The sequence below is a fragment of the Carica papaya genome, chromosome 1, assembly GCF_054855325.1.
Source record: "Carica papaya isolate Zhongbai chromosome 1, ASM5485532v1, whole genome shotgun sequence".
NCBI classification, from domain to species: domain Eukaryota; kingdom Viridiplantae; phylum Streptophyta; class Magnoliopsida; order Brassicales; family Caricaceae; genus Carica; species Carica papaya.
In genome coordinates this window covers 20,268,899-20,294,802 of record NC_142309.1, presented here as the reverse complement: position 1 = coordinate 20,294,802, position 25,904 = coordinate 20,268,899, and the positions used below count along the sequence as shown (strand labels likewise).

General features: G+C 33.1%; 3 protein-coding genes across 6 annotated transcripts; all 3 read left to right on the top strand.

The window, feature by feature from the left end:
- The first annotated feature begins 2,877 nt into the window (after window positions 1-2,877).
- Window positions 2,878-5,011, top strand: RBP1 (RNA-binding protein 1). The gene is made up of 2 exons (XM_022033709.2): window positions 2,878-3,388; window positions 3,707-5,011. Exons 1-2 carry the CDS (start codon window positions 3,167-3,169, stop codon window positions 4,682-4,684), a joined length of 1,200 nt encoding a protein of 399 aa, XP_021889401.1. The 5' UTR covers window positions 2,878-3,166; the 3' UTR covers window positions 4,685-5,011.
- A 136-nt stretch (window positions 5,012-5,147) lies between these two features.
- Window positions 5,148-11,200, top strand: LOC110807824 (uncharacterized). Of its 4 annotated transcripts, XR_015819853.1 has the most exons (7): window positions 5,148-6,276; window positions 6,859-7,250; window positions 7,355-7,482; window positions 7,554-7,666; window positions 9,539-9,724; window positions 10,870-10,985; window positions 11,080-11,200. XR_015819853.1 is itself a non-coding variant. In XM_088221358.1 (6 exons), exons 2-6 carry the CDS (start codon window positions 6,922-6,924, stop codon window positions 10,897-10,899), a joined length of 786 nt encoding a protein of 261 aa, XP_088077484.1. In that variant the 5' UTR covers window positions 5,148-6,276; window positions 6,859-6,921; the 3' UTR covers window positions 10,900-11,163. The 4 variants fall into 4 exon arrangements, 3 of the variants coding, with proteins under 3 accessions (XP_088077484.1, XP_088077483.1, XP_088077482.1); XM_088221358.1 differs by having other exon boundaries at window positions 10,870-11,163; XM_088221357.1 differs by lacking the exons at window positions 10,870-10,985; window positions 11,080-11,200 and adding an exon at window positions 10,591-10,863.
- Window positions 11,201-16,753: 5,553 nt separating this feature from the next.
- On the top strand, window positions 16,754-21,151 carry LOC110807855 (AP2-like ethylene-responsive transcription factor ANT). Its single transcript, XM_022033137.2, has 9 exons — window positions 16,754-17,842; window positions 17,937-18,603; window positions 18,692-18,774; window positions 19,024-19,032; window positions 19,139-19,227; window positions 19,325-19,398; window positions 19,487-19,537; window positions 19,662-19,738; window positions 20,048-21,151. Exons 1-9 carry the CDS (start codon window positions 17,503-17,505, stop codon window positions 20,728-20,730), a joined length of 2,073 nt encoding a protein of 690 aa, XP_021888829.1. The 5' UTR covers window positions 16,754-17,502; the 3' UTR covers window positions 20,731-21,151.
- Window positions 21,152-25,904: the final 4,753 nt, after the last annotated feature.

Here is a 25,904-nt window from a genome sequence, read left to right as displayed (position 1 = left end):
TTTTTTAATGCGAGTTAATTTCCAAGGCAGAGAACACAATGCATGGAGTACTGTGAGGTTTTTCTTGATTATGGTGATTTAAATTTGTGTGCAATTAATTGTAATTATTAGGATGTTGTTGACCAATTATTTAAAAAATATAATTAATTATAGGGATATAATGTAGTTATAATTAATATATTTAACATTATGGATTAATTAATTATTTATTTTATATGTAGAAAAAAGTAATTAAATTTCACTTGGGTTTGAAAAGCAATTAAAAAAAGAATTAGCCAGCTGTGGTTTGTATGTGTGTGTGCGTGCATAAAAAGTAGAACGAACAAGACTTGAATTTTACCTTGGGAGCTTGCAGCTCAGTAATTTAATTGAGCACCCGCTTAATCCCAACGACCTTTTTCTTATTAATAATAATAAAAACGCTTAAGTAAAATTAATATATATTTTATTAGTATATTAATAAAATTATGTTAAGTTTATTTATAGGTAATAGTGAAAATATTTTATTAAAAAGAAAAGAAAAATAGAAAAAATTAAAATCAGTTTCCGACAAGCCACACATAATTTATAATATATTATCGGTTTATTAAATACTAATAAGTAAGTTAGAAATATATATAATATTTGATTATTTAAAAAGTAAGATATATTTTAATTATAAAATTTAATGTGTGATCAAATAATTTTCTCTATATTTTAAAATCTATAAATAAATATATGGTACGTAATAGCTCTTGCTCTAACATATGTTGTCTATAAATTATATTTTATTTGCATTTTCAATATTTTTAACATAAAAATTAGCTTGTAATGTTAATTAGTCGGTATAAATTAAATTAAGTTTAAATTATTTAATTTGATTTAATTCGATTTTATGTACTCATGGCGTCCATTAGCCATGCCCACATGGTAATTGTAAATAAATAAATAAAGGTCCAAAACCCGATGAAAATATATGTTTTTCTGAATAAAGAGCTCGTTTATACTATTCTTGTCTTGTGTTTTGGCAACGACAAGATGACAAACTACTATTACATATACACATTATGTGTATTGTATATATCATTTATGTATATAGATATATGTGTTTGTGAGCCAGATTTGTAAACCGATTAATGTTACTTCTACATATAACACCTAGAGATGCTTCTCTTAACATCATCACTTTATATAATTTAATCAAATTTCTATACTTGTATCGATGTGTATATATACATTTGGAATATTCAAGTTATATATAATGTATACAATGTATATGTAACATGGTTAACCAGGCCGTGGTCCAGGGACTGGTAACATTTCGAAAATTAATAATTATCTAAGCTTTTTAATTTCATTTAAATTAATTAGTAAATACTAATTAAGACCATCTACACACTAAAAAAAATATATCTATTAACTTAAAAAATTCGAATATAGGTCGATGTATTCATATTTTACAAGTATGATATTTACTATATATATATATATATATTATTATTTTAAAATATATTTCATTTACTGTAAAACATAATTAAATTAATTTTTTCGTTTCTAAAATTTAACCCGAATACGGTGATCAAACTCCTTAAGCTTATGGGAAAGGCTGTAATTAATTTTATAATGTTGATTATGTGTTAAACACGTAGATTAGTAGTATATAATAAAAATCTAATTTAAAAAACAAAAAAAAAAATAATTGTTTAATTAGAAGGATCAATATAATTATTTGGTCATCCTACAATATGGCATTATACAAGGGTGAGTCACATGCAAATGTGAAAAAAGATTGATTAGATAAATGATTAATGTGGATTCTTATGTTCACGTATAATCCTTGAAATTAATTAATTAATTATAATTACCGAATATTCGCAGGCATAAGACCATATTCATTATACTAATGTAAGTTGCTTCTTGCTTTGCCATTCACCTGCATGTGAAGAAATCTCGGGATTGAATCCCTCTGCCATTGTCATTTCAACCAGTCCTTCCTTTTTTAAACTAATATACATCATGTGTTTGTGTGTATATATATATATTTGATTATTTACAAATACAGTTATTTAACAAATGCTTGGTTTATCTGTAATTATAATTATACTAATATTTTATTTGCATTTTCCTAATTATTTAGTATTATATTGTTTATCGATTATCAGGAAATACAATCACGTCATAACTAAATATAATTAATTTTTATTTAATTAATGTGCATTTAAAGCTTTTATATTTTATATTTAACGTAAAAGTATTTTTTTTTGGGGGCATGTAATAATAATTTAAACTCATAATTTTTATTTATTAAAGAAAATAACAAAGTGTAATGCAAATATAAAATCATGAAATTATAGACTTTTACGATTTGAAAAATTGGAAAAAGAAAAAAAAAAAAGAAACTGCAAGTTGCATGCATGCGATAAAATTAAATTAGACGACATGCAAAAGACTGAAAGTGCTTTTTGCATCATACTCACGTGCCACTCCATGATTTACATTCGTGTTAAGTTAATTTAACCTTTAATTAATTTATTTATAACCCATTAATTGTTTATATGTATGTGTTTTAATAAAATATAAATGTTGCATTACACATGCAAGGTTAATATATGATTAGAAATCTAGAAAGAGAATTCTATGATTTGAACGTTTGAATTCTTTCCATTGGTTTATACGTACGAAATATTTTATTAAATTTAATTTATTATTATTATTTGGGTAAAATATTGAAGGTAATTTTAAAAAATGAATAATTAATAAATAATTATCATTTAAGTTCATTAATATCAGTTGTACTCATGCCTTTTGATGGGCCTGATCTTACGTGACTCGGGCCCATGAAATGATTTATCGCTATCGTATTTTACCATACGAGCCCAATCTTAACTCCTCACTTAAAAAAACCGATCCAGGCGCAGGTCTCTGTCGTAAGTTCTGCTACCTTCGTTTTCACCTGATCTCGACTATCGTTAGTTAGGGTTTCAATTAAAATTCCGGGGAAGGTAAAGTTAGGTTTTCTTTGGAGGTAAGTATTTCCAATTTATCGTTCTGTTATATGCTACCTGCGGTGTTGTCGAATTAGGGTTAGGGTTCTTGGTTTCTTGTAGCATTTGTGAATTTTGGGGTTGGCCAAGTATTTGGGGTTTCTTGGTTATTGGTGGAATTGGGGAAGTTAGGGGTTTGGAACATGGAATCGGAGCAAGGCAAATTGTTCGTAGGAGGGATTTCTCGAGAGACGAGCGAAGATATCCTGAAGGAGCATTTCAGCAGATACGGTATCGTGTTAGGCTCAGTTGTAGCTAAGGACAGGTGTACGAAGAATCCTAGGGGTTTTGGCTTTGTTTGGTTTTCTGATTCTTCATCAGCTGATAAAGCTCTTCAAGACACTCACGTTATACTAGGAAGAACGGTCAGTTGGTGTACCATTTCTTTATTTCTTTTGTTATTCCTTTTTCTTGTAAATAAAAGACGTTTGGAGAACGATTCTTGCTTCCTGTGGAAATTTTTGTAAAGTAACAGAAAAAATTAGGTTTCTTGTTGTTAAGTTAGGTTAACTGGAAAGTTACATTAAATTTTAATACCCTCAATTGATTTTAAAGTTGGAACTGGAAGACAAGTTCCAACTTCAAATTTCACTTTTTTTTGCCGGAGTTATGAAGAGAGCGAATAAGTTGAAGTACCATTTCACTTTGTTCTGGCTTTCTAACTTTAATTTAATTTTTTTTAGGTAGAAGTGAAAAAAGCCATACCCAGAGGTGAACAACATCAAAACCATCAGCAACAACTGCAAAAAAATCAACCCAGAGAACAACAGAATTTTGGAGAGATTGAAATTAATGGTAATGGTAACATCGATAATCAGTTTAGAACTAAAAAGATTTTTGTAGGTGGTTTATCAGCTAGTTTAACTGAGGAAGAGTTCAAGAATTACTTTGAGAGGTTTGGTAGGATAACTGATGTAGTTGTGATGCATGACAGCATGACAAACCGGCCTAGGGGCTTTGGCTTTGTTACCTTTGATTCGGAGGAATCTGTTGAGAATGTTATGCAGAAGAATTTTCATGAGTTGAACAGTAGGTTTGTGGAGGTAAAGAGGGCCGTACCTAAGGAGGGAATTCATGCCACTAACAGTAATTCTAACACACAGTTTGGAGTTGGTACAGGACCTTCCTATAACAGTTCTCAGTTTTGTGAGTACCCTCCTAATAGTCCTGCATATGGGATGCTCCCTGGTTATGGTCCTCCTTCCGGATACACTGGTATTGGTGGATTTCTTTACGGAATGGGTGTTTATGGTTGTGGTTACCCTATGGTCGGATATGATGGGGTTGGTTATGTGGTTCCTCCTCTTGCTCCTAGGAGCCCTTGGTACCCTCCTGTGATGCCTGGAACTAGGATTTGCTCTCTGCCTTATGGCAATGCGCCAGTTTATCCTGCTTACATGAATGGTGGTGTTGATCCTATGGGTATGGTGGGAGGTGGATACAATGCGATAGGAGGGCCTGGATTGGACTTGAAATTGGATCAGGTTGTTGGTGGGAATGGACACTTGCCAGTTGACTCGATATCAACCCAATTTGAAGGTTTAAAATTGGATATTGATTCTTTGGGTTTGAATAAAACTGGTGGTGGTGCCTCTAGCAAACAGAAAAGGAGAGGTCTTGATGGAAAACCTAAAACTTTACATGTAGATGTTTCTAGATAACCACTATGCATATTTCTTGTGGGCATTGAAGGGTTAGTAAATTCTTTTACTGATTGGGTTAGGGCTGATTTAACTGTTTCTGTTTAGGTGTCTGTTTTCTTTAATTTTATTTTCTGTTTCATAACCATGCTGTTTGCTACCATTTGACTCTAGTTTAGTAATTCCAGTACAGAATCAGCCTTCTGTAATATAAATGCTTTCACCTCAGCTTTCTCTGTGCTTCTCTTTCCTGTTTGTTAATGAAGTAGTAAATGATGTTGGACCTGAAAATTGTATTCTTATAACTAATAGACCTTTAAGTATTGCTGCTTTCAGGTATTGACATTACTAAGGATCTCATTCAGTTGTCTTAACCTTATTTTGTTGTTTTCATTTTTCATTTCTTGTAAAGTATTCTTGTACATTATGGTCTATGAGTAATTAGCTGTTGGATACTTTTTCTCGCTCACTCGAGTCCTTTTGTGTTCCCTTCCTTTTGTACCTTTTTCAAAGCTCCTTCTTTGCAGGGCAACTTAATTGTCTAATTTACTTTTGTTTTTCTTTTTGTTTTTTCTTTGATAAATTGTGTGCTTTGCATGATCAAAGTCAAGAATTAGTACTATTTACTGCCTTTACGTTTTTGGGGCAAAGTTTTATCATTGACCTTTTGAAGTAATTCCCCTGCTGATGTCCTTATGAGCCTAGTAAAGTCTGACTATGAATATTTGTTGGATTGAAATTCATTTAATGTTTTTTTCTACTCAATGCTTTGTGGTTTTGTGTCCCTGGAACTGATTCCATCATCTTCCTAGGAAGGGTCTATGGTTGATCGTGCTCTGCAAATATTATCACAATAGAAATCTTTTTTTGGCATTTGGTTCTTTCCTGACTTGCGGATGCTTGTGTAGAGTAGGAATGTTTAAGCAGAATAACAAGCTTAGCAGTTGGCAGGACCCATGAAGTTGGAAGTGGTGGATTTTGGTTTGTTTTGATAGGAGGGAAAAATCCAAGTATTTTCATCTCTTGAGTGTTCATATGGGTATATTTAGTCATATACATAGTACATGAGAAATCATTGTGGTCTTTGGAGGTTTCTTTGCCGTAATGGCAGAACTGTGGCTTTGACATCTTATTTCTAAATATACATTCGTTCTTCAACTTCCTTTTATTCCAGTAATGGAAAGTTGGCAGATATTAAAAGGAACATAAATTGTTTCTATTTTTCTTATCTGCGTCCTCCAATCGAAAAGCAATATTACTTGCTTGTCAGATTTGTTTGGATTCTTTGCGAACGTAGGTTACCCATTTTGATAGTATATACTTTCCATCAGCTACATTTCCATGTATCAGTTAACCCATATGGGATGATGAGCATTGAGGGAGGAAGGTGTAATTTTACCGAGCTTACAACTTGAGGCAGACTGCCCTGGCTGGATATCTCTTGTTGATGTATGCGGTTTACATGAAGCGTTTTGTATGGTTTGGTGCGGATTTAGTGATTGCTTTTCTTTTGAGCGTTTCGGAAACGCTGTGGTAGCTGGGCTTGCTGCAAGAAGAAACTTGCTGTTCTTGGTTGAGAACGTCGGCTCTATGGCCAGCCAAAAAATCAAGAGGTTGCAATTGCATAAATGCCAAGTTGTCGTTGAAAATAACTTGTTGGATGGTCTTGCCTGTTAATTCTGTAGATGTTATAAAATCTGATAATTAATCTGGGAAATTTTAAGGGAATTTATTATGTAAAGAATTTAAATTTGAACAAGAGATGCTAGATTGGCAGTGAAGAAAAAATAATGTCAACTGGATTAGGTGAAAAATATACTTGTTGAAAACGTAAAAATATTTTGCAAGAGTAAGTCTCCATTGTAACTTTTGAATTTTTCTTATTAAAATTAATTTCCATTTTTTTTAATAATTTAAAAGTGACATTCACGAGAATATTCTAATTCGTAGCTTTTTATGCGTAGATTGATAAAAGAATAGATGTTTAATATAAAAAATTTCCAACAATCAAATTTATCTTTTAAATTATTTTTTGTATTTCTGAAATAATATGGTGTCGTAAATATTTTTAAAGTAGTTTTATAAATTACGAATAACTTCAGAATTGTGACAGAGTACAAATTTTAGGGCCGTGAGCTGGTCCAATTGGTGCGGGTGACTTTGAATTTATTTGTCTGTTTATCTCCTTGGTTCAGTTTCAGACAAAAAAAGTTGAAACGGCAAACGAGTGGCAACTGTAGGAGGAAGAAGAGGAGAAAATGCTGGTTCTGAGCTCTCCAAACGGGCCTCTGTCAGCCAGGAGATGTACGCTTTCATCCCCTTCACCTCTCAAATTCGTGGCCAAGCCAACTTCCACTCCCTTCTCCTACCCCTTCTTCATCCCCATCTCCAAACGCCGACTCCGTCTCCCCATTGCCAAAGCCGATGGCGGTCTCGATTCAGCCTCTGCTACTAAACCTTCTTCAATCTCTCCTCCTCCTCCCTTCCCCAATGAAGATACCGTTCTCGTCGGTCAAGACACTGTCCCTCTCGAGGGCGTTATCCAGTTCGATAAACCCAATTTTTCTTCCCGTCTCCGCAGATGGGGGTAAATTCTTTTGCAACAGTTTCTTTTATATCTTTTTTTTAAATTATTTTTTTGGCTTGTTATTTCCGATGAATGAATTTTGAATTCGGACTTTTGGGTTCCAGTCGTCTGGGTTTACTTGCAGGTGGGGATGTACTGGCGTTGTTATTGTTCTCTGCAATTGGAAGATTCAGTCATGGGTTTCCTGTCCTCGGCATTGAAACTTTGCGTACTGCTGACCCTTTTATTGCCGGTATAAAGTTTTCTTTTCTTTTGATTGAAAGAACTTTGTTTGATTGTTTTTAACCAGATTATGTGTATTAGGATGGTTTTTGAGTGCATATTTTCTCGGAGGTTATTCGGAGGATGGGCGTGGAACGAATGGTTTGTCCAAGGGTGTTCTTGCTGCTGCCAAATCATGGGCTCTTGGGATCCCTGTAACATTTCAACCTAAATGGCTATATAATTGCCTTTTATCTCTTTGCATGTGGATGATAATTCCTAAAAATTTTACATATTTACTTTGAAAATTAAATTGAAAATTTGGATTTTTTTTATAAAACCCGAAACAAAATCAATTAAACTTGGTCTGATGCCTTCAGTTTTTGCCATATATTTGTGTATTTAATGGTTTGTAATTTACCAAATTCCTGTCTTCGTTTAGATGGTAACCCCTTGCAAATCTGATTATAGAACTTGAATTGCTTTAAATCTATTCATTTTTTTTGTAAATTCCTTGATTTTCCGTCTGTGAACCAAATTTATAGGGTTTTTAATTCAGTTCATGGGATTGACAACCAGTCAGTTACGTGGGATATTCATTGCTTCATAATTGTTGTGATGTGAAGATCCTAATTCTTAAAACAAATTGGGGTTGGCAGACAACCAGAGTTGTCTCCCGTTTGAACTCTTCAAGAGTTGAGGGAGTAGTGGCAGCGAAAAGAGAGCAGAAAGCATCTGGATCATAGCCAAGCTAGCAGCTCAGGGAAAATGGGGGTACCAAAAGGATTATCTCTATCTGGATTTAAGGTTGTGATTATAAGCTGATGTAGGATAATAGTTGATTTGCCTCCTTAGATATCTATCTGGGCTAAAAATCTAGACATGATTGTTAATGAATCTTAAACATTATGCTTAAGGGGTTGATTGCATCATGCAACTAGAACATTAAGAAACTCACTTAAAGTATTTTATTGAATAATTGAAATCCTATATAAGAAATCTTAAATATCATGCTTAAGGATTTGATTGCATAGCATAACTAGAAATTAAGAAACTTTCTCAAAGTATTTTGTTGAATAACTAAAGTCTGTCTCAAAAGCAAGATTAACAAAATATTTATAATGTTTCCTAAGTATCATTTTCAAGGAAGATTAGACTAAGAAATATTAATGTTATATAAGTTAAGAAATAGTTTCAGAAATAAAAATAGGAAAATGAAGTACAAATAAGACTAATATCTTAAAGCTACTAAAACTATAATAATAGACTTCTAAGTAGGACAATAGTTTTATATTTAATTGAATTATGATTCCTAAACTATTTAGATAATCTAGAAGTTCCACATTCTTTATCATAGGGGGTTGATCACCAAGATAGGCGACGATATATGTGTTTCCTGTTGGTTCAGCTGACTTCTTGTTGGGTGTTCGAGCTCCAGGGAATGGTCTATTTGGATATGAGATCGTGGGATCTCTAAATTCTAAGGATGCTACTTGATATGACTATTTATGCTGTCAGCTTTCTTGCTAAGGCAACTAGTACATAAGCATGTAGTTCGTTGAGCTGACCCTAGATCTTAGGATCGGGGGCATTGGTTCCTGCACGCACATGAGGTGCTTCTTCAAGGGGCTGGGGGTAATTCAGTTGCGGGTCTAATTTCCCTACAGATACCAATATTAGGACATGTATTAGATCCTCTTTCTGAAATGTATATGGTGGATAAAAGGGAAGACTGATAACAATTTTCTCCCTGTACTTTAAGATGAAAGATGTTGGCGTCTATGATATTTCTTCGTGACTTAAAATTCAACTCTCCACTTACTGAGATTTGTATTTCAAAAACAACTTGCTGAGATTATTGAAATCCTGGTTGGGGAACGCGAATATAGCATTGCCATGTTCGATGTTGTTGTGATCAATTCAAACCATCTGAAAATAACTCTTATCCTCGCAAGGGCTAGTTTTATAGTACCTTTTTCTTTAATGTTGTTTTGACTGTGGACATGTATTACGATTCAGCACCCAGTGGTTTTTTTCACTTATATTTAGTGTCTGACAATTTCTTTCATATCCTTCTTTCTTTGCAGCTGGGATTAATTATTAGGGCAGTGACATTGGGGCATATTCCTCCAACTAATTTCATATTAGTGACAATGGGAAGTACTGCTGTTTTGCTAGTTGGATGGAGAACAATGGTGGTCAGCACAATTCTCAATGAAACAAGCAAGAAGACTGATGTATACCGACATGGAAGCCCATTTGAATTATTTGAGGTACCAAACATCTTTCCTGCTTAACTCAGAAATAATGTAGTTATAGCTTTGTCGCCAGAATCTGTGGGAGTTCTAGTAGAGAATCTTATTGTGGAAAGAGAAGGATCTTAGGCTGCATTACTCTGTTTAGTGTATGGAATAATTTCTTATTATTTCCCATGCACATGTTTATGTGTATAGGTAAAAGTGTCCATGGCTGTCAAAGATCAAAACAATATTCAGAAAATGAGTGAAAACTGTAAGAGTTTTACAATAATAAGAAGTTTTCTTTAGTTGTGTTCTTTTGAAAACTATCTTTTACCCATGCTTGAGTACCATGCATGTACATACCTTTTTCCATGAACATCTGTTCCTACATAAATATATAAAATATACATACTTACATTCATATGGTATATGCCTACAAATCAACAACTACATATCTACCTGCGGGTGTATATATATATATATATATAGAGTTATAGTGTATATATGTATCTTACTAGATCCATAAATATTTGTATATATGTATGTTTGTACTAATCGATATATTTATAAATATTTATACGTATATGAAAATAAAAGTGAAAGAAGAAAATGTGTTCCATGTACCAAATGCTTCCATAATGATTCTATTGTGTGGTTTGAAAGATAAAGATCAATTTTGAATTAGTAATTTTAGAGTCTGTTTAGTATATGAAAATACTTTTAGTTTTATTTTCAAAGATTTATACATCTACTATTTACAAAATTATATAACTTAGTTACCAATAAAAAAGATAAATAGTGAAAACTGAAATGGAGTTTGTAAATTTTAAAATGTTTGCTTTTAGTATTTGTTTTAAAACTATTTTAATTGTCTTAAAATTTTTTTATCTATGGAACAGAATCTTAGCTTTCTATGTAAGAGAGGTGCTTCTGGTGGAGTTCCTTATAGCCCATCTAGGAACCGGAAGCCTGCAAGTGTTTGGAGATAGGATTCCTTATAATTGTGAGATAGAATTTTATCCCCCAGTTAGCTCACAAGTGTAATGCTGTAAATTCATCCCAAAAATGGGCATGATCATTGGAATATCTGGCTGTTTTTGCAAACTTTATATCAACTTGAACTTCTGCAAACATGCAGAGGCAGATTCTTAATATAGAATTTTAATGTGTTCTGGCAGTTGCTCACATCACTTGTACGGAGGTGGTGATATTGATCAGCGATTTTGGTGTGGATGTACCTTAATGTTAACTGAACTATTATACAGTCGATAATACTTCAGGGTAATTGCAACAGGTAAGTATCATCTTGGATACATGTCGCCTTTTTGTATATTTTGGTATTTTGAATTGAATCTCAGAGAGTTTATTTAACTTTTTTGTAATTGTAGGTATCTTATCCTCTGATTTTAAATATTGTGTACCGATGGAAACTTGAAGTAGATATAGTGCCGTCTCCATGAGTTGTACCTTTACTCCTTTGCATTCAATTTCTTTACTTTTTACCCGTCACTCATAGTTGATCTTTTGGTATATTTTATCCAATCCATAACATGTACAAGGTCTTGATTCTCCTGCTCTTCCGAGAGACTTTTACCGCAGAAAGGTTTGGTTTAAGTGACAAGTTAATTATCTTCGTGAAGAAAAAAGAGTCAATTTATTATTGAGGTGTTGCTAAGAAATGAGAATCTGAAACAGTAGTATCCAAGTCTGATAGGATTACCTCCTTTTCGAGGCTGTGTAAAATATCAATGCCCTCAAACAAACTCAAATCAAATCCAGAATAGGAAACAATATGATGAACTCACTGGTGAAAAATATTTAAAATTTCTCTATGCTGGTAGAGATGCCTAGAATACTTCAGGCTCTTCGCATTTTCACTCCAATTCACTGCTCGTAAGGGGATCATTTGAATCTATTGCTCGTTTCCCTGACAGACTCAAAAACAAAATCTGAGTTGATCCGTTTCCTATCAACATTCTTAGTTCCCGGAGTAATTTGTGGGTGCCTTGAACACTTCATGCCTTCATGTTAATTTTTAAACATAGTAATTTAGTAACTTCGGCCAATATGTAATGAATGCATAATTATCTGAAGCACCCTTGTTCTCATGTCTATAGTATCTAGTCAGCAAGTGAATTTTAGTTGTTTCCCGTTGCATGCTATCCGAAGCACCCTCTTGGTTGCTCTCACGAAGATGCGATCTACTGTTTAGCAGGGATATCTCTAAACTGACATTTCTTTCTCATACCTCACTTACTTTGAGTGAGGAAGAACAGAGGGAAGAGGTTTTCATCTTTCATGGAACCTAAACAGGCTAGAGGGAGATGGGCAATAAGGCACTGTTTGTATTCCCCCTTATTCAGCTCCAAGTAAATCTCAATAAATTTAATTTAGTTAAGTTGATTGTGGATCTTTAATGGGATTACCAAAATCAGCAATCAACTAGATGAGAACTAGTTTCAACGATTAACACCTATCCAGGATGAAGAATTCTTAGTTAGGTGCAAGAAAATCCTTGATGGTGACTAGGAAACTGATTTGCAGGCTTCCAATCAAAGTTTTCAAGTGGGTGTATGTATGGTAGCTCTTTTCATTTCTATTTGATGCCAACTTGTACTTCTGAAAGATTGGACATCTCAAATCTGTGGAATAGCAGCACTGGCCAACCATATACGTTTACAGAGCATCCATCAGTTTTGTTCTTCAGATAAATGGGGTGTGTATATATATATATATAAAAGTATATACATCCTAGATACTGCATAGGGGTTTAGCCGTCAAAAAATGACAGAAATTGGGCTCTTCAGGGTGTCCTGTCAACTACAATATATATATATATATAATAGTTTGTAAGTATATGTATCTATATAATTTGATAGCTGACTCAACTACTAATGTTCCGAAATCCTCCTAAACTTGATATGTTGACCTTCATCAATTCTTGCTGATAGATCATGTGGCCATAATCATCTAATCACATCAGATTATGACCGGGCGGCTGTTATCTGCCCCATATGACTTCACACCCTGAGGTAAAGATTTTAATCTGCGCCTTCAAGAACAAACCTTTATATAATAAAATCAAATTCTAAACTTGATTTCTAAGTGGGTGTATATTTCATGTAACATGATTAAAGGTTCAAAGAATTCAAAAATTAAAGTAGAACATGAAATTTGATATATATATATATATATATATAAAATGTATCTTAAAGATATTGGAAATATGGAAAGAGAATCTACGCGGGATCCGACCCGAAGTAAAGTTGTTGTTGATCCATTGGGCAAAAGGGAAAACTATTAGATACCCAATTACGAGCACATGAGGGGGAAGCCATTAATATAATACATAAAGGTCTTTCCTTTTTGTTCGCTTGGTGATGAGTCAAAAAGATGATGTTTGATCATAAAAGTCCTGTTTTCCATAAATAGAAACATCCCTTCCTGATTTTCTTTCACTAAACTAGTAAAATCTTACCCAACAATAACAGGAAGAAGATGAGGATGAAGACATGAACATTTTTCTTTTTAAATTTTGATTTTAAACTCGAATCATTTGGGTTAAACATACAAAGATCTTGTTCTAGCCCGTATAGAACTAGGAGTCACCAAATTGAATTTTTACTGACCCATAAAGATTTTGTGGCAACCCTAGTGCTTTTTCACGGTTTTGGGTGTAGGGTAGTGTCCTATAAACTCCCAGGAGGTTAATTAACCCAACTTATTATGTATATATTTAGGGTACCCTTACTTTATTAGGTGACTTCAAACATAAAGGGCACCTAGTCGTAGTGGGTGGCCGAGGGCCTGTGTCTCCTTTACTCTGTTGTTGCAGCTATGGATAAATCTAAGAAGAGAAAAAACCATCTTGAGAGAGAATCTAAGGTGACGGTGACAGGACATACAGGGGTTGGATTTTGACATGTCATCATCCCTGTAAAAGTGGATTTGAATTTTGGTTTAATTGCAGAAGCTGGAGGTTGACGATGATGATGACGACGACGATGCGATTAGTGTATATAATAATCAAGTCGTGCATGGGAATTTATAGAAGGCATGCGTCGTAAATGGATAGGGCAGTTTTTGTAAGAAAGTTTGAGGGTTACCCTACATATGTGGGCTAGTAAGCATAGAGAGTGATCTCATATATATATATACGATATATATAATGATAATAATAAGAGGGAGTGTTTGGTTAATTGTGATTGGCTATTGCATCTTCTCGTGAATCTTCCGTTAGATTTGGTTTTGGATTTTGTGGTCTCACGTGATTCTCATAACTCTCTTCTCATTTATTTCTCTCTCTCTCTCTCTCTCTCTCTTCAATTTTGATTCGACTTTGAAATTAAATTGTTTTAATCTTCCAAAAAGTAATTATAATTTAACTAATAAAAAAAGTTATAGTAAATAGTAGTTAAATTATATATATAAATTTTATTTGGCAATCAAGTAATATTTTTTAACTCACGTGGATGATTTCAGCTGTGGAAAATGTATTTAGTTTGAAGTCAACAAAATTAAAATCCAAAAGAGATTACAATTTGACGAGAAAAGATATTCTGATTTTTGTAGTTTGTTTTTTCAAGCTCAATGCTGGAGGCTGTCTGCATCACACAATCTTCTTTTTTATTTGCTAAAATATTAAATAACACATATACATATGAATATATAAGCCAATTAAATTATTACAAATTAATATTAATAGTATTTATGATTTTTATATATTTGTATAAATTTACTCAAGGAAAAGAAAGAGTGTATGAGCGAGCAAAATGGTGCGTGGGTGGATGTGTGTTCTAAAGGGCATTAAAATGGGCAACTGTTTTTTGTCTTTCTAAATGCCATCTTCCTTCTCCTTTCTCCTTTCTCCTTTCTCAAGGTCCACATCTCTGACCACAATATTTAAACCGCAAAATTACACTACTCTCTTGTTTACGCATACAAATATATATATATATATCTTATAAAATTAACCCATTTGAAAATCGACTCGTACTAACCTCTTAAAACTAAAAATAAATAAAATTGATGAATAAACAAAAAATTAAACACAACTATTTGATCATTTAATTCCAGCACAAAAGCTGCTTATCACTGAAAAAAAGTAAGGTTGGTGAAAATGAAAGCATCATCATCTTTGTAGGTGAATTTGAGGGGTACCTAAGCCAAAAGCCCATGCAGTCATATATATATATATATGTGTGTGTGTGTGTATATATCTTGCCTTTTTTCACAGATAGTGATAATGGATTCAGTCATGATTACTATATAATAATGATAATAATAATAATAAAAGTATAATTCTCTCCCTCTATCCACACAAACACACACCAAACAGTCTCTCAGTACATTGAGTTTCCCTCTTAAACTTCAAATTGCATTCAAAACCAAATCATTCACATTTGAATATCTGTCTCCATGATTACCCAATTCATGCATACACACAAACACACACACAACATATATATATATATATATACACACACATGCAAACACCTTTCCCATCCAAAGGGATATAAATTCTATTGTCAAAATAAAAAAATAAACCCCATGAAACAAGATTAATTTAGTTATCATCATAGTAAAAGAGCTGCTTTTATTAGACTGTCAATTTTTTTTTCTCAATTATTAAAATATTATTCAAATTAAATATTGTAGAGCAAATGAAATTTTACCAAAACATTTAATAAATACTTGTACCCTTTATTTCACAAGATTACGAAAAGAAATTTACTACACCGAGGAAAACAATAAAGACAGAAAAGCATATTTGACTGGGGGGAGGAGGGAAAAAAAAAAAAAAAAGTAAGGAACAAAATAATAAATAAACCATTAATTAATTACAACACCAATGGTATACTATGATTCTTTACATAAATATATATTATATATTTACCTTGTATTCTTCTGCATTTAATCCCCCACAAATTATATTGGACCACAATATCATATATGTATATATATATATATTATCTAAATAATTAATGGGTTAATTTTGAGAAAGTCTAAAAAAGTACTGGATTGAACGACCCGTTTTAGTAAGGAGAAGATGTGAAGGTACAGATTGAACACTTTTTTATTTTTATTTAAAGAAAAAAAAACAGTAAAAATAATAAATAAAATAATTAATTGGGGCCCTTGGATCATCATTCCTGGAATATTTCAAGTTGATCACAGACCCACTCCCCCTGCTTTTTCTGTATGGAAGCAGGTGTTGACTGCGTACAAACAACATTTCTCCATGAAAATGCTTTTCCACCTTCTGTTCTTTTTTACCATTTAATAATTAACCACGAAATTTATATTTTATTATAACAAAAGTAAATTTCCCATCATTTTTTTTTTTAATTCGAAATTAATTTCACGAACAAATTTAAATTTTTTAGGCTTTTTAACCTAAAATCGCAATAATGACTGACCTTTTATGTAATAATTACGGTCAAATCAAAATAATAATAATTATTATTATGATTTTATTTTATTTGTTATAAAAATAATATTTGAGGGTGAAAAGGAAATGGGTTTGTGTTTCCGGTCACCCCAGCAACGCAGATGACAGTCACCGCCAGCTTCATCACTGTCAGATGAATAAAGCACAGAGTTCGCAGTGGTCACATCAGATGTCCCCACACAAGACAACCTTTCTAAATCAAAATCTACGGTTGGTGATGGGCTGTGACCAATTTAATTGTCACAGTAGTAGTAGTAGTAATTGACACCAAGCGCTTTCTTTGTCCCATTATTATTATTTATTTTTTAAATGAAAGCTGTTAACCAATTAATTAGAAACCAAAACATAAAATATTTTGTTGCTCCCCCCTCTAACAAAAATTTAGCTGTCAAATATTACGAGTCTAGTTTAGTTGATAAGTAGATTTTTAAAAATAAAATTTAACAAAAAATTATTTAAAATATTTAATTACAAAATTAATTTGTAAATCTTCAAGCTAATTAGTGTTGGTTGACTTAATATAATAACAATTTAATTAAAAATAATACATATATATATAAATATATATAGGATCCTCTTGGTGTAAGCAGAGAGAAGGGTTGTACTGTATGAGATGACTGGATGGGCAGGGCAGATAGTAGTCCAGCTCCTCCCTGTCAAATCTATCCAAGCCTCTACACTCTCACTGTAAAAAATATAAATAAATAAAGCTTTACCCTTTTCACTACTTCTCCTTCCCCACTCACTCACTTTCTCTCATTCATCAGATCAAACAAATAATAATTATCGCAAAATTCTCTACTTTTTTTACTTCTATAAGTTTAACTCGTGTTTTGGATACTTGAGAAAAAGTATAGAGAAAGAAAAAAGAAGAGCTCGGGGGGGTTTTGGGTTTTGGTTCTTCATCTGGGTTTTTTGTAGGGTTTATGAGAGTGTTAAGTATAAAGAAGAAGAAATTTAAACAAGAAAAAAAAAAAGATAAGAAAGGAGGAAAAAGACGTTGTCTTTCTCATACACAGATCCCTATGGAAATGCAGGGATGCTCCCCAGCATTGTTTGCTAGAGTTCATTCTTTTTGTTTAGTTTAAAGAGACCAGTTTTGTTCTCTTTTAAAAGAGAGAGATAGAGACTGACCTGGGAGAGTGCGTAGCCATGAAAAATGTTTCCGAGTAGTTTTTTTTTTTTTTTTTTCATTTCTGAACAAGAAATACCAAGTTCTGATTATATGAATATGGATATGGATATGGGGGAGGGAGTATGACGGTTGATGATTACTAGTTAATAGTTTATGTTTTCTTCAATGATTGACTCGCCTTTCAGTAGGATAAACCAGTAGAAAAGCAAGAGAGAGAGAGAGAAGATGAAGACGATGAATGATGGCAACAATGGCAGCAATAGTAATCATAGCAGTTGGTTAGGTTTTTCTCTTTCACCACATATGAAAATGGAGATACCCTCTGACCCGCATCATCATCATCATCATCAGTTCCAGCAACAAGCTCAACCTTCTGCTACATCCCCTGCTGTCTCTAATTCAGTTCCTACCACCTTCTACCTGTCTTCTTCTCAGCTCAACACCTCTGCACTCTGCTACAATGTCGGTGAAAATGGCGGCTTTCACTCTCCCCTCTCTGTCATGCCACTCAAGTCAGATGGGTCGCTTTGTATAATGGAAGCTCTAACCAGATCACACACAGGAGGTTCATCTAATTTTCTCTTCCCTATTTTTTCCCCTTATTACCTTCTCTTCTTTGAGCTAAAACATGAATGTATTTACTTTCTTATTCTGTGAAGGAATGGTGGCGTGTTCGTCGCCGAAGCTGGAGGATTTTCTTGGCGGTGCAACAATGGAGACTCACCAGTACGGCGGCAATGGTAGAGAGACAATGGCGCTCAGCCTAGACAGCATGTATTATCACCATCAAAATCCAGACCAACCTGAAGCCAACAGGCCACACTCGCTGGATCTTCTCCAAGACTTCTCTGTACAAACCCACCATGGTTATTACCCCGGACTAGGCTGTCACCCCATGTATCAGACGCCATTAGAGGAGGAAAACAAGGATACCCAGATTGCAGACTGCGATTCCCAGATCCCCCAAATGGCCGAAGACAGTATTCCTTGTCTCAAAAACTGGGTCGCCAGACATTACTCGCCGCATAATGCTGCAATGGAGCCGCAAGTAAACACTAGCATGGTTGACGATGGAGGGGCTTCCGGGTCTGTTGGTGCAATGGGTTGTGGGGATTTGCAGTCACTGAGCTTGTCAATGAGCCCTGGTTCGCAATCTAGCTGTGTGACGGCGCTGAGACAGATCTCGCCGGCCGGAGGTGGTGAGTCTGTACCGTTGGAGACGAAGAAGAGATCAAGCAATGGTAAAGTAGGTCAAAAGCAGCCTGTTCATAGAAAATCCATCGACACATTTGGCCAGAGAACATCACAGTATAGAGGAGTCACAAGGTTAGTACTTGCCAATTCCATTTTCAAGGTCTCGGGTCGGGTTATACCCGATGCCATTGATACATTTAGCTGTTTCTTTCTTCATCAGACATCGATGGACTGGTAGATATGAAGCTCATCTGTGGGACAACAGTTGCAAGAAAGAAGGGCAGACTCGCAAAGGAAGGCAAGGTTAGTGTACTTTCCTACTCTGTTCACCATCATCATCATCATCATCATCAATCAACTAATGCAAAATAAATTTACAGCCATTTTCTGTTTGGAAAGTTTCGATCTTTTAACTGCAAGTATTTTATTTTTTCAAAAAAGAATTGTCTTTATGATGATCTGACCCAGTTCATAATTTTCCTTCTTTTTCGTCTCGTACACGCTTGCTGCTGATGCCATTTCAATCAAACTAATAATCATTCAAAATTTCAGTTTATCTCGGTAAGTATATGGTGTTTACTGCGTTTTTTTTTAATGGCGAACAGCATTGAATCAGTAAAATTTTGTTTTTTAGTTCCATTAAGTCAAGTTCTTTAATCATTTCCAGGGGGGTATGATATGGAAGAAAAAGCAGCAAGAGCATATGATCTGGCAGCTCTTAAGTACTGGGGACCTTCAACTCATATAAATTTCTCTGTAAGATTTTTCCCATTAATTTTTTATGATTTTCTCTCTAATTCCTTTCAAGACCTCAAGTTTCTTAATCCTAATTTTTCTTAAAAAATAATTACAGTTGGAAAATTACCGGCAAGAGCTTGAAGATATGAAGAACATGAGCCGCCAAGAATATGTTGCCCATCTCAGAAGGTAAGACCATATTTTTATATTATATTTATATGTTACATATATCCTAATATTATCTATACATATATTTATATTTTTACCTGATTTGCAGGAAAAGTAGTGGGTTTTCAAGAGGGGCTTCAATGTACCGAGGAGTAACAAGGTTTTTTCCTTTTTTTTTTTTTCCCAAATTTGTGTATACATTATTTTTTGGCTTTTCAATTATTGTCTCTGAACTTTTTATATATTCCAAGTTAATTAAAAAAATATAAATTATCTGTTTGCAGACATCACCAGCATGGAAGATGGCAAGCAAGGATTGGGAGAGTTGCAGGAAACAAAGACCTTTATCTTGGGACATTCAGTGAGTTTCTTTACTTTGTGTATCAAAATTCTTTCCACTTTAAAAATCCATTTTTTGTTTTTGTTTCCTTTTGCTTTTTGGTCTGATGGGTTTGTTTTTCAAATCAAAATTTCAATTGGGTACCGTTGTTCATCTGCAAAAACTTCTTTTTTGAGGACGATTTTCAATGATGACAAACCCTGGTGATAGGCTTTTTATAAGGCTGATTCTCAGTTTCAATGGAGCCTTTTCGTAAAGCTGTTTTTTCTTTTTTAATATTTAAAAACAAAAGAGAGAAATTAAAAAAAAATTGCTTGATTGAATTTACAGGCACTCAAGAAGAAGCAGCTGAGGCCTATGACATTGCTGCAATCAAGTTTCGTGGAGTCAATGCGGTGACAAACTTCGATATAACGAGGTATGATGTTGAAAAAATCATGGCCAGCAATACCCTTTTAGCCGGAGAGCTTGCCAGGCGAAACAAGAAGCCTGAGGCCACCAACGAAGCCATTGATTATAGTAACAACCAATCCGTGACACCCAACAGCGAGGAAGAAGCCATTCAAGCAGCTGCAGAGGACAATGGTAATGGTTCAGATTGGAAAATGGCTTTATATCAATCACCACCGCAACATCAGCAGCAGCCAAATGCTGTTGAGTCTCTTGACCATGACCACCATGCTAAAACAGTTGGAATTGTGAGTTATCGCAACCAAACCAATGCAACATTCTCAATGGCTCTGCAGAATCTGATTGGGACTGATTCTGGCACTCCCACCGGGCAAATGGTAGACGAATGTGCGAAAATTGGGAGACATTTTTCGAACCCTTCATCACTCGTTACGAGCTTAAATAACTCGCGAGAAGGAAGTCCAGAAAAAAGTGGCTCGGGAATGCTATTTGCCAAGCCCCCCTCAGTCTCTTGGTTTCCATCAGCAGCGCAGTTGAGGCCTGCGGCAGCTGCAATTTCCATGGCTCACTTGCCACTTTTTGCTGCCTGGAATGACACCTAATTTGCTGTGTGTGTGCTATACCCCTTTTTGCATGGTCAACAACGGGAGAAATTGGTGTTTTGGTGGGGGGAAAAGAAAAGGGTATGATATAAGTGTGTTGTCTTTTTTCTTAGTGGAGGGAAAAAAAGAACCATGGTGGACTCTAATGAAAGAAAAGGGGTAGGTGGGCAGGGGGGACCAAATTATGTCTGTAGGCAAGAAAAAATTTTCTTGGGGAAAAAGGAAAAACTTAAGAGAAGCTTTTTTAATTATCTATCTATGGGTGTCATGTTGGGATGAAGAATTTTGCAAAATGGAGGGAATTGTGTTGTGGGGGGGAACAGTGAAGTAGAAAAGAAGAGTAATGATTAAATTCTCTGTGAAATGATGTTTAGCAAAATTATATTTATATACTATAAGGGACCCTTTTATTATAATTGAATCCTACTTTTCTTCTGGGCTTACAAAGTACAAAATTCCAGCTCATTATTGCCATAATTTGAACTTTTAATTATTTATAAAAAATAAAAGACTCTTCAAGAATTCAATTAAAGAGATAATGAATTCTAAAATGGGTTTTTAAATAAGTTAACACTGTCTGCTAATAAGATATATGTTTTGTCAACAGTTTTCCTTCCTTTTTCTTAAGAAACCATTTTTGTTGAACAAAAATATAATATGTATATTTTAGCTTTTGCAATAAACCCACTGAAAATTAAAAAGGGTTTTCATGTCTTTGAGTGCTGATCAAACATAAAAATAAATAAATAATATTTTATGTGTTTTTAATTTCCTTTTTACTTTTTTTTTTTTTTGAAATACTTTTTACTATACTAATCTAAATACAAAATTTTAATAAAAGTAATTATATTACTTACACACACTAAATTATAGTGTCTAATAGAATTACGAAATTATTATTTTTTAAAAATTTAAAATGATAAAATTAAAATCCTATGAAGCTAACATTCACTCTCAATTTTATTGCTATTTAGAATCCGAATCTTGATATTTTTTATTTGAAATAGTTAAATAAATTTACGAGTTATATTATCACACTAAGAATATTACACTAATCATTGATAAAGAAAATCAAATGTTGATAAAAAATATAAAACTACTTATTCTGTACTTACTGTTATAGGTTCCTAAAAATTAATATATAAAAACAATAACTAAGATAACATTATAATTTCATATCAAAGTGAGTAAAAATAAAAATTTACATTTTTTACCTGCTTATCAATACATCTTGAGGTCCATAGGGATGTTCCTCTATGCATGAACCCAATATTCAAATTTGTTAATCAATCGATCGTTTCTATACCCTATCCGTTAATAGGTGCCAAACATACCATCGCCTAGATATCCTATTCGGTATGAGGGTAAACCATATCTCTCAAATTTTTTTGATATGAAACTTTTCACCATGTCCGACTGAGATAAAGTTCACGACATGATTTTTTTTATATACCGGATTCGTTCACCATTTTTAAAAGCAACCCGTAAACTTTTCATACATAGATTTACGTTATCAATCAATTATCAATTACATATCAACACAACGTTACATATTTATCAATTAACAATAAATCATGTTAAATCAAGACAACATAATTGAATTGAAAACAGGTATTGAAAAAGGAACCACAAAATAAAACATAAAAGTATGTTAATTATGTATAATTTTTCTAAAAAAAATTCCCTTCTCAACGAATAAAACAAATCTACACGTAATTAAGTTGATGGCATCGAATGACAGGGAGGGATATATGCCGCAAAAGCTGGAAGTTGAAGAAAACAAATAAATAAAATTTTATTTAGCTTCTTTTATTACTTCAAAATACGACAAATAAATTCGGAAATTCTTCTCCTTTGACCAAATAATAATTTTTAATATTTTGTAAAAAATTTAGAATATTTTACTAATTAGAAATTTTTGATTTTATTTATTTATCTATATGTATTAATCTTTCAATTCTAGCATACATAACGATCTTGAATTATTATTAAATAAAAAAGCTAACGAAAATAAATGATAAGACAGAGAATTGATAGATTGATGATCCAGAATATAACAGAGTAAATTGTTGTCTACTTCTTAATTTAAAAAAAAAAAAAAAAAACTAATCTGATCCTCAAATTTTCTTCAAATCTATTTGAGTTTAGTCAACAGATATGATTACAAAACGTTGTCGTTGACAGGTTGGATTTCGACAAGAACAAAAATTTTGTGTACAACAACAGCATTCGAAAACTAATAATTAATTTCTTAGTTGCACACGAGCTGGATCATGGTAGTGTATTCTAATTAATTTGGATTTTTTTAAAAATAAAAAAAAAAAATTAGTTAATTCAATGATTATGAATTATGATAACGTAATCTTATCTCAGTGAAACTGTAAATAAATATAAATTAATTTTTGATAATCATATTTTTTAGTTAATGCAAGAAAAAAAAAGTAGGTGAGAATATTTGATGTAAGAAGCCAAAAATTTCTTTTGGGTAATAAGAAACAGCTAATGAGATGTTGCATTGCAATAAAGTGTTTGTCTTTTATTCAACCAATTGAAAAAAGTCCCCCATTTTCCTCACACCTCTTACAATAAACAACTCATCACCATCACAAACACAAGTCCCAACTTCAATTAATACGTAAAATTTTGAGTGTATTATCTGTTATATATAATATTTCATTTATTAATATGTTAATAAAATTATAATAATTAAATTAAATTTAATACGAACAAATTTATCATATTTTAAACCAAAAAAATATTATTATTTAATTAAAATCCCACTTAAGAGTTAGTTTCATGTAAATATAAATATATATATAAAAAAAAAAAAGAGGAAATAACCCACAAAATAAATACACCAAATTGAAAATCTTTTGTTACCTTGCTTCATTTTGCTCCACCTAACATTATCTCCATAAAGGAGGGGGGATCCCACTTGGTAAACAACCACTTACCAAACAATTCAAAATTTGGAGGACCAAAATCCAACCTTGTCCACTCAAATATTATCACATAAACTAGTACTATCTACACACAGGTATAGGTTTCCCAAGATGTTCCAAAACACAAGGATATGTACACTGATTTTATTATCTAAAGCTAAATCTTACCATACGGTGTGTGTAATTTTGGGACCTAAAATTGAAAAACAAAAATGGTCCCAATATTTTTAGGGCCCATACCCTAGTTCCGAACACACATGACCTACAATGGAGGCCAAAATTAAGCCTTGTATTCAGGTGTGTTGGATGTGCTGTCCATTTGCTTTGATAAGGAAATGATATAACGTGGGTGGATGTTCTGTATAGAGGGGTCTGTTTCTTCCAAGGAAACCTTCTCATGTAGGTGTATGAATATATAGTTATATCGTTAGTGACTCTTAATTCCTACAATCTTTGCCTTCCATTTCTTTTCCCCTTGGACCACTTCTCCGTCTTCTTTTATTCTTTGATGGGTTTAGTGGGTTTGTTTAATTCTTCATGATTTTATATATATTTGATACACTTTCATTCATACATGTAAATTTGTGTTTTTTTTTTTTTCTTCTTTTCTTTTCTTTTGGGTTAAAAAATGATTAAATGAAATTAGAATTTAAAATTCATGTTTTATGTAATAATCTTATTTTTATTACATGGCATTAAAATTTGAAAAAAAAAAAACTCAACATAATCTTCGACGAAGATCACTTAGCCACAAACACAATAATGTTTTTAAAACTATATTTAATGAGATCCTCATAAAGTAATTAAATTATTTCTTCATTTTTTAAAATAAAAAATAAAAAAAAAATAAGTGAAGGAGAGACGAGTGATGTGGATGCATCAATACCCAAATGGGCGGGCCTGTGCCGGGTAACACACTGAATAAAAAAGTTGGGACATGCAGATATATAGTACACTGTACACTCGTTAATTAAATTATATAAACCAAAACTGTATGTATACATTTTTATTAGGTACGCCATTCATGGGTTGTACCTTATTTTAGTTCGAAATATTTATTTAGTAATTTAGTTTTGATTTTTGTAAATCAAATTTGGTAATATTATAAAATTGATAAAACTTAATTTATTTATTTTTAATGTGTTTGGTCTTGAAATTTAATGTGTTTTAGATGGATCTGAAAATTTGAATTCATTTCATTGCACTAATAAGACAAAGTTTGGCTCCATATGACTCCCGCATTTATTACTGCATTTAAAAAATAATTTTTCATTTTTATTAAAACAAATATTAACTAATAAAATAAGAATTAATATTTTAAGAAAAAGAAAAAGAGGATGGTGACAATGGCCAGAGAGGCTTTTATGTCGACGACGCTGACAACATATAAGCCGCAGCAGAACAAGGCAGAGACTAAGGCCTCCGTACACCATATTAGGCCGTGTTTGGCCGACTATATATCTACACAGACAAAGAGATACAATCCTACGCTATATCTATACCTATATCTATATATACACACACACACACACACACACACACTACTACTATACAGCTAGGCTTTGGATGATGAGGGTGACGCAGAGTAGGTAGGCTGTGTGGGGTAATCTTATCAATTCTGCAAACCACTAATTACAGAGCTACTACTGCTCTGCGACAACCCCATAAATTTAATTAAAATCCAAAAAAAAAAATAATTATCATAAATAAATTCTTCTGCAGGCTGAAATGTCAACGTCTAAAATCTAATTTAGAATCTTTGCTCGTCTGGGTTTTCTCTTTTTCTCTTCTTTACTAATCCCGTGATGCTTCTGACTCCCTTTTTCCGTTTTTTTTTTTTAAATACAAACGAATCAGATAGTGACACGTGGTGCGTCTGAGCCGTCTCCTGCCGTACGCGGTGTTCTCGGCAGCGGCGCCGTCTCTTTTGGCTGTCTGCTGTCGCCGTCGGGTCATCACCTTAATGTAAATTTCCTCTTTTGCCCCCAGAATTGTAATGTATAAAAATATAAAATTAATTAAAGAAAAGCCCGTGATGGAATGGAATTGTTAAAGAGTATTCATTCAAATAGGAAGTCGAGATAGGACCCGAATGTCTTATTTTGGACAATAAATTTTAAGCCCACCAGGTGGACTGGGAATTTAAAGAATAATATGGTTCATCTGCTAATTGGGCTTTATGAACTTCTAGAAAACTTACGGCCCATTATGCTAAATCTTTTCCTACAATGC